Below are 16,192 nucleotides of genomic sequence, written 5' to 3'. Positions count from 1 at the left end.
TCGCGTGTTTTTTTTTATGTGAATGTCGCACTAGTCCGGGTAAAGTACTTTATATGGACATGTGAAAATGGCAAGGTACGCAATTGTATTAGTGCTTGATCACCATTATTACAATCGTGTATCTTAGCACCAAGCATGACATGTTGAGTACCGAACGGAAGAACGCGACATGGTTAGGGAATGTTTGAAGTAATTAGGGAGTCATGTAATGGTCCCTAGATTGCGTTGGTCTAAGATGTGTTGTTGTCACCTTAGGTGCATAATGAGTCGAGGAGAGTTACGGTGAATATAAACATTTTAGGCATGTATGTGGACTCGCGAGGATGGTGTGTTTGTAGTCACCCTAAATACCAGTGCGTGATTGAGATCGTATGGTTGTGGTCTTCTACTGTAACCAGGATGATCGTGTGTGGCAGAGACTTCGGATCCCATACTGGGATGTAACAAGTCTCGTAATAGTAATAACCGTTATGACCTGATCAAGTGTGATTAAAGAATCATGTAGTGATTCCAATCGTGAGACCTGAGAGATTGTGTAACAGAAAGTTATCGGGTCACTAACCCGTGAGAGTGAGACCCGTATCATGAGGAAATTGTGGTAGAACGCCAATGTGTTAGTGAGATATATAAGGTAATGTTCCTTAAGGAATTCCCTTGTGTTGATAGTTTTGACAGTGAACTTGTGACGAATGTGCGTTCGCTAGAAAGACTGTTAAGCTAGTAAACCGTAATGTTTATCAGGTGGATATGACTATAAGTCATTAAGTGGTGAGTTGTGAAAGTAGAATAGTTATTCGCTTAAGTGAGCTATGTAGTTGAGAGTGGTGTTTGTATACACCAAGTATGATTAAGTGGATGTAAGTAGTGTAGGTGTCCGCGATGACGCGCGTGATAGAGTAGCCAAAGGCATTCTTGGGAGTCTTCCCAGAAATTGCTGTGAGATGGTGATCTTCATGGTAGAAGAATTGATTGAGTGTTAGGTTTTACGGATGATTTCGGTGAAGTGATCTTCACGGACGCTATTAAATCCATAAGGGTGTGCTTGTGTTGAGTTTCAGTTCTGTAAGAAACTCGACAAGGATATTCTGAAAGGAAGTAGAATAATGGTATGTGCTGCAATATGGGTACCACCATGTTAAGTGGCGTAATAGGTGACATTGGGTAATATAGAACCCAAAGACCGAGCTCCTAAACCTCGGTAGATGGTGGGAAGTCCACATAACGTTAGGACAGGTGTCTTTTGTGACTGCTCGTGTATTTTCAGACTATGATGATGACTTAGTCATCGCTATGTTTAGGTTTATAACTGTGAGAAACCCTTGGGTGTGGTGGTGAATGACAGTGTAGAATGACCGATGTTAATGAATTAACTGTCGTGATGGTCAAGTTAGTAAGCATTATGATACATTCCTTACGTGGAATGGAGGAAGAAAAAAATTAACTCTACGGGTCGTTGCCTTGAACAACCGCTGAGCAATGAGAGTTGAAATGGGTACAAAGAGCTTATGAGGCGAGAAAATCTTGTTGCTCTAACGTACTCGGAGGGTGAGGTTGGTTGGTAAGGTGGTAACAGGCTTAACGGCAGGTTAGGTTGAGTGTTATAATAAGGGGTTGATATTGCTGGCAACGTATTCACTATGTTGGATTAGTCACCCTCTCCTTGAGAAGTGATCAAATGTTGATTAGTTATTGATTAGGTAAGTGAGTAGTAGGTCAAGTAGGCTCGGCTAACGTGTATGACTGATGAGGCGAGGTGACATATCCCCAAGTTTAAGAGGTGTATGTGGAAATTTGGGAGAGTCTACCTTGTGGAAGATGGTGAGGTAGCAGTTGTGATTCGTGTTAGGAAGATGTAATGTCATAGTTAGTATGACATTTAGGGTCATTGAGTATGTCGGTTTTTAGAATCCGAAGTGAATTCTTAGAAATTTGGTTTACAGGACTAATAAGGAGAATAGTGAAATCAGTCGAAAGACTATAAATTTTCGGGATGTTATCATTTTAGTGATGTAAATGTGGAGTTGAATCCTAAGTGGGCGAGTTTTTAGTGCCTCCTGAAGAAGTTTTAGTGATGTTATACCCGAAGGAATGTCAGAGTATACCGTTCCAGACCTGAGTAAGGACCCTCAATTTTAATGCGTTCCAGACCTGAGTAAGGACCCTCAATTTTAATGAGGTAGGGTGAAGGACTAGTGATATTGAACTTGAGGTCGGGTGTTTCGATCGCCGGGATACGATTTAGGGAGTATTATGTGTGGAGTCAGTTGTAGTGGGTTTATTTAAAGTGCAAGTCCTCGTAAGTTCGGTGATCGAATATCACCATTATGTGGGAGGAGGTTATACATGATATTGTGACCACTTGGAAATTCTGTAATGGAGATGTGACTGTGTCACTAAGAATGCTTTCGTATTGGGATTTGGGATGTCGTGAATCCTTTATGGTGATAATTAGATGATTATAAGTTGGGTGTCGAGGAACTTACATCTTTTTCTTGTTTGGGAATCGTGTTTGTTGGAATCATTAGTGGATTATTCCACTGTGAGGTCGAGTGTTAGGCGAGAAATTCCAGTTCTGGTTGTCTCAAATAGAGGCACTCGGTTAACTACTTGATTTTGGAGTAGATACTTTGGGGGTTATGTGAATTTGATAGTGATAGAGTGTCGATATCATCCCTAATGGATGGTCAAGGCTATAGGCCCATCCGGTGTTGGTGGGCATATTGTAAGTCATACGATAAAAATTCAGAAGTAGATAAGATGAATATTCGTGATTGGTAAAATTCTGGTGCAATAATAGCTTTCAAGCTAGTAGCTTTCACCCCGGTGTAATGGGAAAGTGATTGGTGAAAAGAAGTACGTTGTATTAAAATAAATTATAATGGCGAAAGTGTATGCGAATAGGTTGAAGGGATCGTTAATGTTCTAAGAGAGAAGAAATGGTGATGTTTAAGGTTTCATCCATGGAGTAATCCGATTCTGGTGGCGGGAAAGTTTGGTTCACGGTTTAGGGGACCATTCAACTCTGATCAGAGTTGTCAGAGTTGTGTATCAGGTAAAGTAGACCAGGAACTTGCGGGGATCCATAATACCTCTTAAGTTCCCATATAGTAAGTGTCTTCCGAATGAGTAAATGCGTATGTTGTTAAATGATAAGTATACTCAAGTGGATTATTCGAGGTGTGGTTTAAGAACTTGTTTGTTAAGAGTAAATACTATAAGGGGTGTCAAGTTAGTGTTCTAGCTGTAAAATTAGCGCCTCAATACCTACTTTATGGTAGTGGCACGGATCACGGGGACGTGATCCAATATAAGTGTGGGAGAGTTGTAACATCCCTGATATTATGAGGGTCCTAGGTGTAAGGTCATTGGAATTTTGGGACTAAAGTGAGAAACTCATAAAACCAAAATACAAATTCTGGAAGCTAGATTAACTTCTCATTCTTAGATAAAAAGAAATTAAAAGAGAGAAAAAGATAGAGATAGCAGGTGACGAGCAAAGGAAAAAAAAAGAGAGAGGAGAAAGTGAGTTTTTAATTTTCTTCAAATCGGAGCTAGGAGTTGGTGATTTTGTGCAATTAGAGGTTGGTTAAGTCTAAGAGTGTAGAGACTTGTGAAGAAATCACCTTCTCTTCATCACCCTCATTAGTAGGTAAGAACCCTAACTTATTTGTTGAGTTTTCTTATGAATTATGTTAATCTATGTTAGTGGGTGTTGTGATTAGTTCATGTATGATGCACAAACATCATGGATGAATTAGGGTTTGGGTAATTGTAATCAAAATTTATGATTTTAGTGTTTGTAAATGAAGATGGTGATGATGATTTATGGTAAAAATCAACCCTTGTTAGTGTGGTCAATCAATGCTTAGTGAATTGGTGTTTTGGGTAGGGTTATGAGTTGAAAATTGGGTAAATGATGTTGAACCCGTAGCTAAGATAAACTGCACAAAAACATGATTTTGTAAAGGTCGTATCTCATCAACCGTAGCTCCGTTTGGGGCGTGTGAGCACTTTTCGGAAAGGGCTTTGAATATCCTATCCAATGAATAAGCTTTTGTTGACCATAAAGATGTTTAACAGGGTCAGAATCTGCTGTAAAAGGGGGCTGTCCAAAGTGGTTAAAATGGGTAAAATTTGTACAAAGTGTTATGGTTTGGGATTTTGGGCTTGGTATTAGTGTCTATATTGTTAGGTTGTTGTTTGGGCCTGAATTGCCATTCATAGTGGTAATGGGTCGAGTCTTTCTTGAGTCAAATTGGTCGAAATCTTAAGTGGGTCGAAATTAAGCTAGTCGTCACCTATGGTGTCTAGTGGCTTTATGGGCGGGTTTTTTGGTTATGTGTGTGATAATTAGCTAAATAAAAATATTTAGCTTATTATTTGTGATATAATGTAATAGGTGGATTACATTAGCGACTCGTGGAATTCGGATATTGTGTTGCTAGAGATTCCGAGGTAAGTGGAATAATTATATGTATGTGTATATAATTTATTTGCTTGTGTGTGGGGTGTGGTTAGTGTATCCGTGCGTGAGGTTGCACTATAGTGTTATCCGTGCGTGAGGATTTCACTACCCTTTGTACGATGGGGGCCACATGTGTGTCATGGTGTTGGTAGTTTTACTACTTCGTCATGACATGTGTGATGGGTGGGTTGTGGCCGTTGACTCGGTCCACTAACTTCACCTTGGGAGTAACGTTGTATTTGCGCGGTATAACGTTATCGGGAAATGCGAGTACCGGTAGGAAATGCGAGTACCATTCCCGGGTTGTGTGAATATGGATCCATATTTCTTGTATATGTGTGTGTGTTTGTGTTATAGCATGTTACTGGTTGATTATATGCTAACAGTGATGCTAGCTTGGTGTATGCGTTATTATGCGTTGTGTGTGTAAGTGGGTGCAAGTAAGTGAATTATATATGTATATGTATAATTATTGCATTCACTAAGCTTTATGCTTACCCCTCGCGTTGTTTACTTTTCTTATAGGTACGGTTGACTTGGAGCTATCTAGTTGCTAGACTAGATATTTAGACGTTGTTTGAGCTCATGACGGGATGGCTCGTGACTTATTGGACTTGGGTTGGGGATAGATAGTCCCCGTGATCATGCTCCTGGTATTGGTTTGGGTTGTTGAGTCTTAAACCATTCGTAAGGTAATTTGGGTAAAAATTACACTTTTGTGTTATGTAACGGATCGTGGGTCACCCGATAAATGATTAAACTTGGTCAAGCATTTCGTTGTATGATTTTGTTGTATGTTGAAGCTTAAACGGATTTAGGTTGATATGAACGGGTTCGGGTAATTTTTGTGTTAGTTTTGGAATGTGTCAAGATGAAAAGAAAAAAAAAAAAGGTTGTCGTTTTTGAAATTGAGCCGAGGTTCGTTTCAATAGACCATATATAAAGCATTATTAACATGATGTGATTTATAAAAACAGTAGATAGAGAAACTTATAAAATCATCACACGCAAGTTATTGAAATCTATTAGGTACATGGTCCACATGAATGTTGCCTCATTTGAATACTTGAACACCATCAAAAGTAGGCCTTTCCACCAGAGCTAGCTGGACGATGTCCCTTAGTTAACTGAACCCCATCAATATTAAAAGAGAGTATCAACATGTGTGCTGTACTGCTGTTAACAATATATATATATTTTTTTTTTTGGGTAAAGGATATTCACCCGGTAAATTATATAAAATCCTCTGTTTCTACCAACTAGTATAATATTGGCACCCAAAAATATATATAAAACACGTCTATTTAGAATCCAATTTATAAGCAATATAAACAAGCAATAAATAATAAGAGTCTGCCTTACCGTTCATGAGAGCTAGAATCCATTTTTAGACGACTCGTATTGTTATTTGGAGATACAAGTGACTTGACAAATGTAGGATTTGGAGATACAAGTGACTTGACAAATGTAGGATTTGCAATATGATACCATCTCTCCAATAGATATACATTTCCTTTACCATCATCACATATACGCCAGGTGTTGTCTGGAAAGCGATCGAGTATGCATGCAGTAGCGTCAGCACCATAGTATTCATGTGGGAGCAGTTGCCAACAATTATAGTTTTTCATCAACCATACTTTTTGTAAATAACTATCATAAACATCACACAAATGAAATATGCATAGACGTTCTTCAAACATCTCTAGTTTGTCTTCATCATCAAATACATATTCCACCTCACTAGGTTAGGGAGTTTCTGTGAATTTCTCTAGAGATAGATCAAACGATAGAATAATTGTCATCTTATTCTTCGTATCATCCACAAACCAATGCAGTGTCCCATCATATAAAAAACCAACATTAGAATAATCGGTATTATAACGGGTAGAAGAATAATGGCCATCTCCAATGAATCTCCATTCATTTGATTTTAAAGATAACACTTGAAAGCGCGTATGATGCTCTGATTCATTAAAGCCAACAACAACCTTGTAATCATGGGTAGAAGAATCATAACCAAAACCCCAAGGTACTTCTTCTTCCATGTCCTTGTAAAGAGGTGGCATTGGCAGTTTTCTAACCTCTCGAGTGGAAGGATTAGTTACTAAAAACTCACCTTCATAGGAACATACACAAACAAGCCCATCACAGGAACCAACCATATCATGTTCATAGCGTACATCAATTCTTAAATATCCATGTTCACGATTGTTAATGTAGCTACGTTTAAGATGAGCGTCAACAAAATAAGTAGATGATATTAAATTATACCATGACTTACAAACACTCTTGCATCAAACAACATCTTCCGCATCCAATCTTACAAGTATATCCTCAACCACATCATCCATTAGAATTGAAAAAAATAAAAATAAAAAATAATTGAGTTTGATTACAAGACTACAAAAGGCGGAATGTGGAATAGCCGGTTTAGAAGATAAATATATAAATATAATAATTACATAGATAGATAGATAGATAGATAGATAGATAGATAGATAGATAGATAGATAGATATAATAATGAAGTTGCCGCTTTTTAGGATTGTTAGGGTTTATGACGGGGTTTTGGGAATTCTTGAGATTTATGAATTCGGCGTGGATGGTTTTTATGAATCATTCATTATTTTATTGGGCTTTAATGTTGGTGTTAACCCAATATAATCTAATATACGAGTTTTTTTTACCCATTTATACCTTTTTTATAAATATGTAAAAGTGTATGCCTTTTCATAAACTATGTTCCCCATGGGAGCTTGTCTCTTTCATCTTTCATATTTAGTCACACTCTTAGTAATTGTGTTGAATAAATTGTTCAGGGGTGGAAACTTTTGACATTGATCTGGAACAACAAAAAGTGACGGTGAAGGGTAATGTGCAGCCGGATGCTGTTCTCCAGACCGTTTCCAAAACCGGGAAGAAAACCGAGTTCTGGCCTGCAGAAGGAGCATCAGCTACTGCTTAATCACTGTGTACTAATGGTTCTTTGAACTTAATATTATGATCTTTAAATTTGTTTTTTTTGGGTGTTATGCTGTAAATCTAAAACTGTCAATGTGGCTGTAACATTTGGTATATGCTCATGAATAATTGTGTTTTAAAGATCTGTTAGACCATAAACTGTCTAAGAATGGGGTGATTTTATTACTATCAAGAAATACAAGAACAAATCACATATTTACATGTCCTTTCGTTCTGCTTCGTAAATGAATAAAAACCACAAGTGGCTCAACGGTTCGCCCCTTTTTATATAATCTATCTATACATGAAACACAATTGAGCTTGATCAAAAAAGAAGCTCAAACAATGTAAGTCTTCTGAGAACCCTTAGGGCCGCGTTTCTTACGTGGGCTAGACGTGATCATTGAAGAAAATGCATTGAGAAGCTCAGAATCCTCATCCGTCATCAGAATCTTGGCCTTGGTAGGGTCCGCAAGGAGTAGTTTCGACACAAGATAACCTGCGATAGTCCATGTTTGAAATAGACGAGATTGCTTCCCAATGAACCGTCCTCTTTTGGTGTCGTAGTATTCAGGCCACTTGTCTTGAGCTAATCGTCCCTCTGCTATCTTCACCGCTCTTTCTGCAATTTCTGGTCTGCCCATCTTGATGCATGCCACTGTAAGCTATAAATAAATAAAACTTTTTTATAATAAGTTCATCCATTCTTGGAGGTATGTTTTGACTTTTTAGTCAAACCAACTACATTCCTAATCAAAATACTTCCAATTAAAGTCAACGAGAACCTAAACCACGATACAATTTCATGAACATCTATGTACCTGCCAAAGCAATGTTGGCCATGAACCTCCATTGTGGTATGACCAAGGCCTGCAAAAACCCACAATATATTACGAAGAATTCCATGGTAACGTAAGTAAAGATACGAAATTACGCGGTTGGTCCCTTAACTTTGTCCCAAATTGCACGTTAGGGACTAAAGTCTAGTTTGACTTGGATGACCGTGGCGTTTGCGCATGTTACGCAGTTGGTACCTAGCACTAACCCCTAGCACTAACGACAGTTATTCAACTTCTGTTAAGTGCTCACATGTGCATTGCATGCGAGGCCGTGAGGGTATTTAAAGATAAAGATAGATTAATTAAAAAAGAGTTTGAATTGATAAAAAGAAGGGAACTTAAGACGGAAAAATACCCTCATGTGAGGTGCACATGTGGGCACTTAACGAAATTTGACCAACGTCCGTCAACGTTGGGGACCAAACGCGTAACATGTGCAAACATCATGGTCATCCAAGTCAAAAATAGACTTTAGTCCCTAGCAATTTAGAACAAAGTTTAGGGACCAACCGCGTAATTTTGTCAAGAAAACATAAAATAGGATAGAAATATTACGTGTTCTTAGGATCACTTCCGGTTATAATTTGCCACTCTTGACCTTCAAGAGCAGGATAACAAATCTTGAAAGGCATGTCAGCAACTAAATCTGTCCATTTAGCTTCAACGAGATCCAAAATCGCGTGTGACTGTTCGGTCGTAACTAAACTGCTCACTACTGACCAAAAGTTCCCTAAAGAGAAAAACCGAAAGTCCATATGGGCAGGTTGCAGGTTCCCGATTAGGTAACCTCCTCTATTCGGCATCCATTCAACTAACCATGGACATATTTGATCAGGGTAAATATTGAATTTGTTTACAGCATCATAAGAATACTCTTCTGTCTTGTAACGATAAATTTCATTTAATTTCTTTAAATCTATCCAGTAATACTCTCTGATGTGGAACGATAATGCAATTAGACGGTTGTTTAAGGCTCTTACAAGGTCTGCTGATCCGTCTTCTGGTGCAAGCATCTCACGCGCACACATTAATGCTGAATAAAATAGTGCCTGAAATCATTAAACTATTTAATTGCCTGATAACTGGTTAAGAAAATGTTTACTTCGGTCAACAAGATTACCTGGATTTCGAGAGGGTGGCCATGAATGCCCATACGTCGGTCGATCATGCAAGGACCATCTGCTACCAGTAACGTAGGAAACATATCGAAACCATCAGCAAGACATAATTTTAAAATCATCTTGATTCCAGTTTGAACATCGATTCTCTCCTGCAATGACATATCTCCTGAACTCTTTCCATACGCACGCAACAATATAATCCACCATAAGCCTGATAAAAAAAAAAAAATTAAACAAGGGTAAAAAAACAAGCATATGGACTAGAGGTTTCCGTGATTGTGTTAGTTTTTGTTTAATGAACGGGTCAATTTGGGTGGTGTTTTTATCCCAAACGGGTCGATTTACCAGAATCTACAGGGGCAACACGGCCGATTGCAGCCTCTCCAAAGTCGGGATCTAATACTTCTTCTGTTGCACTTTCATCACCCTCGAGGGGTATTGTACGAACCTTGAAACTGGCCGGCATCAACCCTTGACCAGGACTATGACAATCCATTGTTTTCTCCCAGCTCTAAAAAACAATAAAGTCAAACAAAAGTCAACATTTTTCGCTTTATCGCAACTCATTTATCAAGAACACATTTGTGAGCTACAAATTATTTCAAAAGTTGTGACCTTTATCATTAGCTAACTAAGTAACAGATTAAGATACATTGTTCCAATAAGACTTTAAACTATAAAACTGTAGCCTACCTGCAATTGAAGTGTGTGAAGAATGAAATTGCGGACGATTTCATACTCCCCTTTTAATAAGAAAGCTATACCCGAAGGTATGAAGTCACGAATGAAAACTTGATCATAGTTAAGAACACTGGAGCTCGTGGGGTCATTTGCAGCTATCGTTCCAATAGGACTACCACAATAATTCACTATGGAGTCACGCAGTAGGTCCCACGCTTCATCCTCAATCTTATCAACACTAATCTCCGTTTCCTTCTTAATCTTAAAAACTTCCTTTGAATCCACGAGATTTGGTGTATGAACTGTATCTTGAAATCCATTAAACTGTTTTGAATTACCCACAAATAAACTTCCATTTTCATTATCAGTAGTAGATTCACTAACACTTTCAGCATTCTGACATTTACATCTCGAATTCCCGAACTGTCGGTTTTTGAATTTTTCACTTGTGAAGATGCTTGAACGCTTGAAAACCCGAATTGCTACTGAGTCGTTTCTCTTTTTGCATTTTATAAAAGATTCACGAGAGTATTTTGCGTCGGACTTAATAAAAGGTGTTGCCCCACATAACACTTGTAGCATTACTTCAGATGAACCCATAGTAACAATTATTATATAAAATCTCTATTTTTGTAGCGAAATCCAAACTACAGTATTGAATTCAATCACTCTGGTCCTCCTCTTCTGCTTATATCAATCAATATATAATAAAGTTACAAACTTTAATATTAAGTTGTTTTTGAATAAAATAATGCAATTTTCAAATTCAAGATTAACTTCAAATTATATTACAGTTTTCAAACTTTAAACCATAAATGTAGTACTATGAAGGTGGCTACATGATAAACCTCAGTTTTCACATATAAAGTAAACAAACACAGATATATATATGTATGCTCCAAAAATAGCCAAGTTTGACCAAAAATAGTCAAAATCCAATATTACCAACATAAAGTTGATTGATTGTTTCAGCAGTGCATGTTAAAGCAGTCCATAACAAAACCAATACTTTATAATGATCATCAACAGATAAAGTAAAACAAATGAAACATATTTATATATAAGAATGATTAAACCCTAATTTATCACATGATCCATGTACTTAAATAAACAGAATCAATCTCTTTAGTGAGAATAAAACACACATTATACAATTAAATTTAACTTCTTTTTTTCTATAGATCATCATAAACCCAATTTAAACAAACTAACAAACAGCATTTATGAGTTGGGTTTTAAAAACATTCAATTCAATAAATAAATAATCATGAAAATATAATAAAGCACCACAACGTACCTTATTGCAGACCGTTAGATACAGTAATTGAAGTTGAATCGATGAACGGTTATATTTTGATGATACTCAGTTGAGCAATGGCCGTCTGTATGTAGTAATTCATACGGGTATTTTTTTTTTTTTTTTTTTTTTTTTTGTATAATAAAAATTAAAAAAATGTGGGGAAGAAAAATGAAACTTGAACGCATGTACGATTGAAGAAGTAATGTGCTCCTGTTACGTTTCTACTTTCTAGCCATACATGTCTCCGTTGATTTCTTTTGTCACGTTTTGTTTTTCATTTTTTTCTACATAAAAACTTATAGATATTTATATGTAAAGTGGGACACGTTTCTTTTGTCACGTTATTTTTATTTTAGATAAAAATTTATTTATTTTATTTATAATACAGATGAAAATATTGAATCATCTCTCATCCTTGCGCCAAAAAGATAGTGTTTCTATTTCCAATTTATTATTCCAATATTGACAATTCGGGTGGGTCAATTTGGGTTTACAGGTCAACAATATTGAACTTAAATCTGATTTGACAAGAATCCAAGATATATCGGTTGCATAATGCATATCAGTTTACTTGAACGAACTTACCAGGTCCCAACCTTGTGACACATCAAGAAACGTATACCAAGTTAGCGTGTGAGTTTTGGTATCAAATTAGTCATTATATATTTAAAAATGGGTCAACTTTAAACGATGTTTCTGTTGGTGTATGTAATCCCTAGTTCGTAGTCTTTTATGGTTTTAATACATTTAGTCATGTAATAACATTTAATTTGTGACTATTGATTTGCTATGTGTGTGTGCGCGCTTTAATATTTTATATCAATAGTTACAATGCATACACAGTCGACCGAGTGTGTTGACACACTCGACCGACTGTGTCACATAGTCGACCGACTGTCTAACACAGTCGACCGACTGTGTTTGATATGCAGTATATATACGGGACTTGACCTCCTTTGAGAGGTTACTCATTCCCTTTACCCTAATTCGTCTACTTTGGGTCCCAGTCGATCCCAATACCGAATACCACCGAATAGCATCGTATCGTTTATGAGTCGTCCTAATCTAGATTAAACCCTAGGTTCGACTAATTCGACCCAGTTACGACCCAATATTCGATTTACCTTCGTTCTAGTGATTTTCGCCACTAGATCGGATTACAAGCGTCCTAAGATCCTTAGAAACAACGTCTACAGTTTCTAAATCGATAGATTACCAATATATTTTGAGATAACTAGGAAGTCGGATAATCCTGTTAGGCGCCTAGAGTGAAAATAAAGTCCAAACACAAAAACCTTATATTTTTATTCGTTTACTTGTTCAAGAAATAATATAAATCCTATACGCTTAAAACACTTGTATTTTATTAGTTGATTATTATTTTAAGCGTGTTAACAACGAGGGTCGTCATTAGCAAATCCTAGTTTTTAATATGCAAATCACTTGTATATAATTATGTGATACAAATTTCAAACGAGTATAACTCTAATGGATGGATAAGGTAGTATCTTTTGCGTTAGAAACTTTGTTGGGGCATATGAAAGTGATTGTTATTCCATGTGAATAAAGTGAAGGTATAAAGATTAAATAACTTGATATTCACTTTCTCATTTTCTTAAAACGACAAAAGGCTAATAATGTACTTTCGAATTACAAATAATTCACATCTTTTTCACATTTTCACTTTCTCGAACCAAAATCTAATATTGATTGATACTTTCATAAAAGCCACATCAATGACACCTCATTTAAGCAATTATGCAATTTGCGCAGTGTTGATAATGTTTAAACTTGTAAAACTGCACAAATTTAATAAAAAAAAGTAGCATATATATTTCACATAAAATAAGAGATAGTAACCAAAATGCTATTTTTTCCAACCGACTATTACATTTTGCCCAACAAAAAAGTTGCAAAAATGCTCTCGCAACAACAATTGTTTGTGAATGACCCAAATTTCAGATTGCAATCTATAAAGCTTGAAAGTTCATATCTTTTGATACTTAGCTCCGTTCTAGTTGCCCTTTTTTTTCTTTTTTTTTTTCTTTCTAAATTTGTGTACTATTATTTTAGATCTAAAACACCCTCTAAGAGTTCCTCACTAAAGCAGGAAGACTGAATTTTGCAATACGTTCCAATTCATAATCGGAAATTTGTGGTATCGGGAGGTTCATCTTCGGTCTTTTTCTGACAGTTTCTAAATCATTCATCTTGTTTGCATGTAATATAGCCAATGTGGCATCCTGTCTCTCTGCAATCTTGTTCCTCGCGATATCCTGTTTTCTCAAACGGGCCTCCTTATCAGCCCGTCTTTCACCTTCCATATCCTCAATAGTCGTCGGAAAAATAGGTTGTTCAACTATCGAATTTTCATCAGCCACGTCATAAAAACCAGGAGGCGGCCTTTTCTCGAACGGGATCTCAACGTTGTAATCAATCCCCTTTCGCTTTGTCTTCCTATCTCTATTATCAATTCCAGCTGCCTTAAGTTCTCTTATCTTCTGCAAAGAAGCAAGCCTTCTAGCCTCTTCAAGTTGCTTCTCCCGAGCTTTTCTTTTGACCTTTTTGCCCTTGGTATTAGCTAACCGTGCCCGTGCTTCTGAAAGCATTTGTTTTTCATCCTCGTCCATATCAACCGGGTCTGGCCGTGCAGGCTTACATTCCGGGTTTGGATCGATCTCCCCAAGACGCAATCTTCTGGGATCATCCCCAGGTTCATAACTTTCATCCTTGGCACAAGCTGCATCAAGCAGTTTTTCATATCGCTCGAGACATTGGGATGGTGTGCGACCTACAATTGGAGCAATTGTTCTCCATTGGGTGGGCGTAAACTTAGCCGAATGAAGCAGCTTTTCATCTTCTTCTCTGGTCCAATCAATCTGTACCGGTTTACAAATGATTAGAATTGACCACTTAAAGAGCTTCAAAATTGGTGAAAGCCATATACACTAACAATAACAATATTAACAATTAACAAATAACAAATTAACAAAAACAATAATAACAAACGAATAAATGACCTAAAAGGCAGTAATGGTTAATTGTATTTCATACATATTCCATTATTGTCACCATCTAAAAAAACATATGACTTAGTTGGCTATAGCAATAACCTAAATAGTTCAGCAACCAGCAAGTCAAATTAATCTGAAATCAATTTTTATTGATATAAAGTTTTTTTAGATGCATAAACATACCAATGTGACACCAAATAAATTCTAGATGGTTCCATAAGGACCACAAAGTTCGCATTACTATTGAATTTATACAGTAATAAAGTATCATGTTACGTAACCTAATTTCAAATAGCAACTTAACAATTAAACAATACTCTAATACCTAGCAACACCATCGAATCAAATATAAACAATTATTTAAAATACATATGCACAATAAGATTATTATATGATAAAAAAACGTACGTACTTTTTTGATTGAGGGATCCAGCCACTCATACCACCGAGCTTTACATTGTTTAGCCGATTTACGAACAAGTAGCGATGATATACGAGCCCATTGATGCTTCCCGTATTTCATAACAGCGCCTTTTAGGATTTCGTCTTCGGTGTTTTTCCAAACACCGCCCTTTATCATAATCCTCATCTTCGCTGTTTGGATTGTACACAACAATTTCTCCTAATTGTATTTTAGTTATTCCGTATACGCCGATAATCGGTTTCGATTTGGGTTTTCTTCTCGTGTAGTCGGATGAAGGTTTTGTTTTGAAGATGGGTTTGTTTTATTTATGGTATTCGATTTCGACAGGCACAATATTTATTACTCATGTTAAGTACTTGAGGGCCAAGTTATAATATTTTCAGGAAGAAATGTTGGAGAGTTATTATCATCATATCATATTTATAATTATATAATTATAATTATAATTATAGTTATCATTATTATTGTATATTTTATATATTTAGTTATAATTATTATTTTATATATTTATTTATTTCATTGCTCATCATGAAATACTTGCACACATTCCAAGCTGAGGGTCGTAATTCACACGAACATTCTATTGTTTTAATAAGAGGAGATAGCGCGAAAGATTCGTCAAATGTGAAATTCCATTGTATTCGAGGAGTCAATGATTTGTTGGAAAGTTTGGATTGAAGAAAAAGGAGATCATAATATGGCGCAGAAAAATGAATATCGATATGAAGAGAAGTTTTGAAAGTGTTATGATACTAAAGTCAAAGAAGGTGGATGCCAATTTTCACATGAATTCAAATTTCATTACTATTTCACCTAACATATATCATTGAAGACACGGATGTATAGTAAAATTTTAGTATTATAAATATCAATCAGTTGTAAGGATATTGAGTACACAATCATTCAATAATATTTCATACTTCCTTCTTTCTTCTCTATTATTACTCCGTAGTAGATTATAATTGAAATAAACCACTAAAGGTAGTTATAAACTACTAAATTATAACACGTTATCAGCACGAAGTGCTCCGTATAATCAAGGTTTATCTAAGCAAGTACAAGTCACTAATCAAGGTAAGAAATTCTTTAACGATATCTTCTATTATTTATTATTAAGGTAAATATTATTATTATCATAAGTAAAATTATACTTTTGTAATCTAACTCTTATTAGCTTCACTAACATTTATATTTATGTTAATTAAGTTATATATGGTCGGTTATACTGCCTGAATTATATTTCTGTAATCTAACTCTTATTAGCTTCACTAACATCTATATTTATGTTATCTAACATTTATGATTACTTATGCAATTAATTTTTATTTATTTCATGCATACTAATGTTTATTCTTAAAATTTATTATTTATGCATAATATGTTTA

General features: G+C 36.0%; 3 protein-coding genes and 1 long non-coding RNA gene across 4 annotated transcripts; 1 reads left to right on the top strand and 3 right to left on the bottom strand.

Annotated features, from left to right (window-relative positions):
* Positions 1–2,238: 2,238 nt before the first annotated feature.
* LOC139839607 (uncharacterized) lies at positions 2,239–5,247 on the top strand. The gene is made up of 3 exons (XR_011757020.1): positions 2,239–3,649; positions 4,400–4,455; positions 4,991–5,247. It is a non-coding gene; the product is annotated as an uncharacterized lncRNA (long non-coding RNA).
* Positions 5,248–5,823: 576 nt separating this feature from the next.
* LOC139840656 (F-box/kelch-repeat protein At3g06240-like) lies at positions 5,824–6,630 on the bottom strand. The gene is made up of 2 exons (XM_071830909.1): positions 6,296–6,630; positions 5,824–6,118 (listed from the first exon to the last, which is right to left on the bottom strand). The coding sequence occupies exons 1-2, from the start codon at positions 6,628–6,630 to the stop codon at positions 5,824–5,826; spliced, it is 630 nt and encodes a 209-aa protein (XP_071687010.1).
* Positions 6,631–7,588: 958 nt separating this feature from the next.
* LOC139839603 (alkaline/neutral invertase E, chloroplastic-like) lies at positions 7,589–11,521 on the bottom strand. Its single transcript, XM_071829714.1, has 7 exons — positions 11,367–11,521; positions 10,082–10,753; positions 9,734–9,899; positions 9,388–9,599; positions 8,823–9,316; positions 8,250–8,298; positions 7,589–8,093 (listed from the first exon to the last, which is right to left on the bottom strand). The coding sequence occupies exons 2-7, from the start codon at positions 10,667–10,669 to the stop codon at positions 7,767–7,769; spliced, it is 1,836 nt and encodes a 611-aa protein (XP_071685815.1). The 5' UTR covers positions 10,670–10,753; positions 11,367–11,521; the 3' UTR covers positions 7,589–7,766.
* A 1,910-nt stretch (positions 11,522–13,431) lies between these two features.
* Positions 13,432–15,146, bottom strand: LOC139845582 (cell division cycle 5-like protein). Its single transcript, XM_071835844.1, has 2 exons — positions 14,796–15,146; positions 13,432–14,248 (listed from the first exon to the last, which is right to left on the bottom strand). The coding sequence occupies exons 1-2, from the start codon at positions 14,970–14,972 to the stop codon at positions 13,457–13,459; spliced, it is 969 nt and encodes a 322-aa protein (XP_071691945.1). The 5' UTR covers positions 14,973–15,146; the 3' UTR covers positions 13,432–13,456.
* Positions 15,147–16,192: the final 1,046 nt, after the last annotated feature.

This window comes from Rutidosis leptorrhynchoides, chromosome 4 (genome assembly GCF_046630445.1).
Source record: "Rutidosis leptorrhynchoides isolate AG116_Rl617_1_P2 chromosome 4, CSIRO_AGI_Rlap_v1, whole genome shotgun sequence".
Classification (NCBI taxonomy): domain Eukaryota; kingdom Viridiplantae; phylum Streptophyta; class Magnoliopsida; order Asterales; family Asteraceae; genus Rutidosis; species Rutidosis leptorrhynchoides.
The sequence above is the reverse complement of the archived record's forward strand: the minus strand, read 5'-3'. Positions and strand labels throughout refer to the sequence as shown.

What these genes read in the sequence shown, in the direction of transcription:
- LOC139839603 (XM_071829714.1), bottom strand. Translation starts at nt 10,669, where the DNA reads ATGGGTTCATCTGAAGTAATGCTACAAGTGTTATGTGGGGCAACACCT. An exon ending in TTCACACACTTCAATTGCAG is followed by an intron (nt 9,900 to 10,081) that starts GTAGGCTACAGT and finishes ATTGTTTTTTAG; the next exon opens with AGCTGGGAGAAAACAATGGA. An exon ending in GGAAGTGATCCTAAGAACAC is followed by an intron (nt 8,299 to 8,822) that starts GTAATATTTCTA and finishes GGGTTTTTGCAG; the next exon opens with GCCTTGGTCATACCACAATG.
- LOC139845582 (XM_071835844.1), bottom strand. Translation starts at nt 14,972, where the DNA reads ATGAGGATTATGATAAAGGGCGGTGTTTGGAAAAACACCGAAGACGAA. An exon ending in TGGATCCCTCAATCAAAAAA is followed by an intron (nt 14,249 to 14,795) that starts GTACGTACGTTT and finishes AAACCGGTACAG; the next exon opens with ATTGATTGGACCAGAGAAGA.
- LOC139840656 (XM_071830909.1), bottom strand. Translation starts at nt 6,630, where the DNA reads ATGGTTGGTTCCTGTGATGGGCTTGTTTGTGTATGTTCCTATGAAGGT. An exon ending in TATGATGGGACACTGCATTG is followed by an intron (nt 6,119 to 6,295) that starts GTTTGTGGATGA and finishes TGTTTATGATAG; the next exon opens with TTATTTACAAAAAGTATGGT.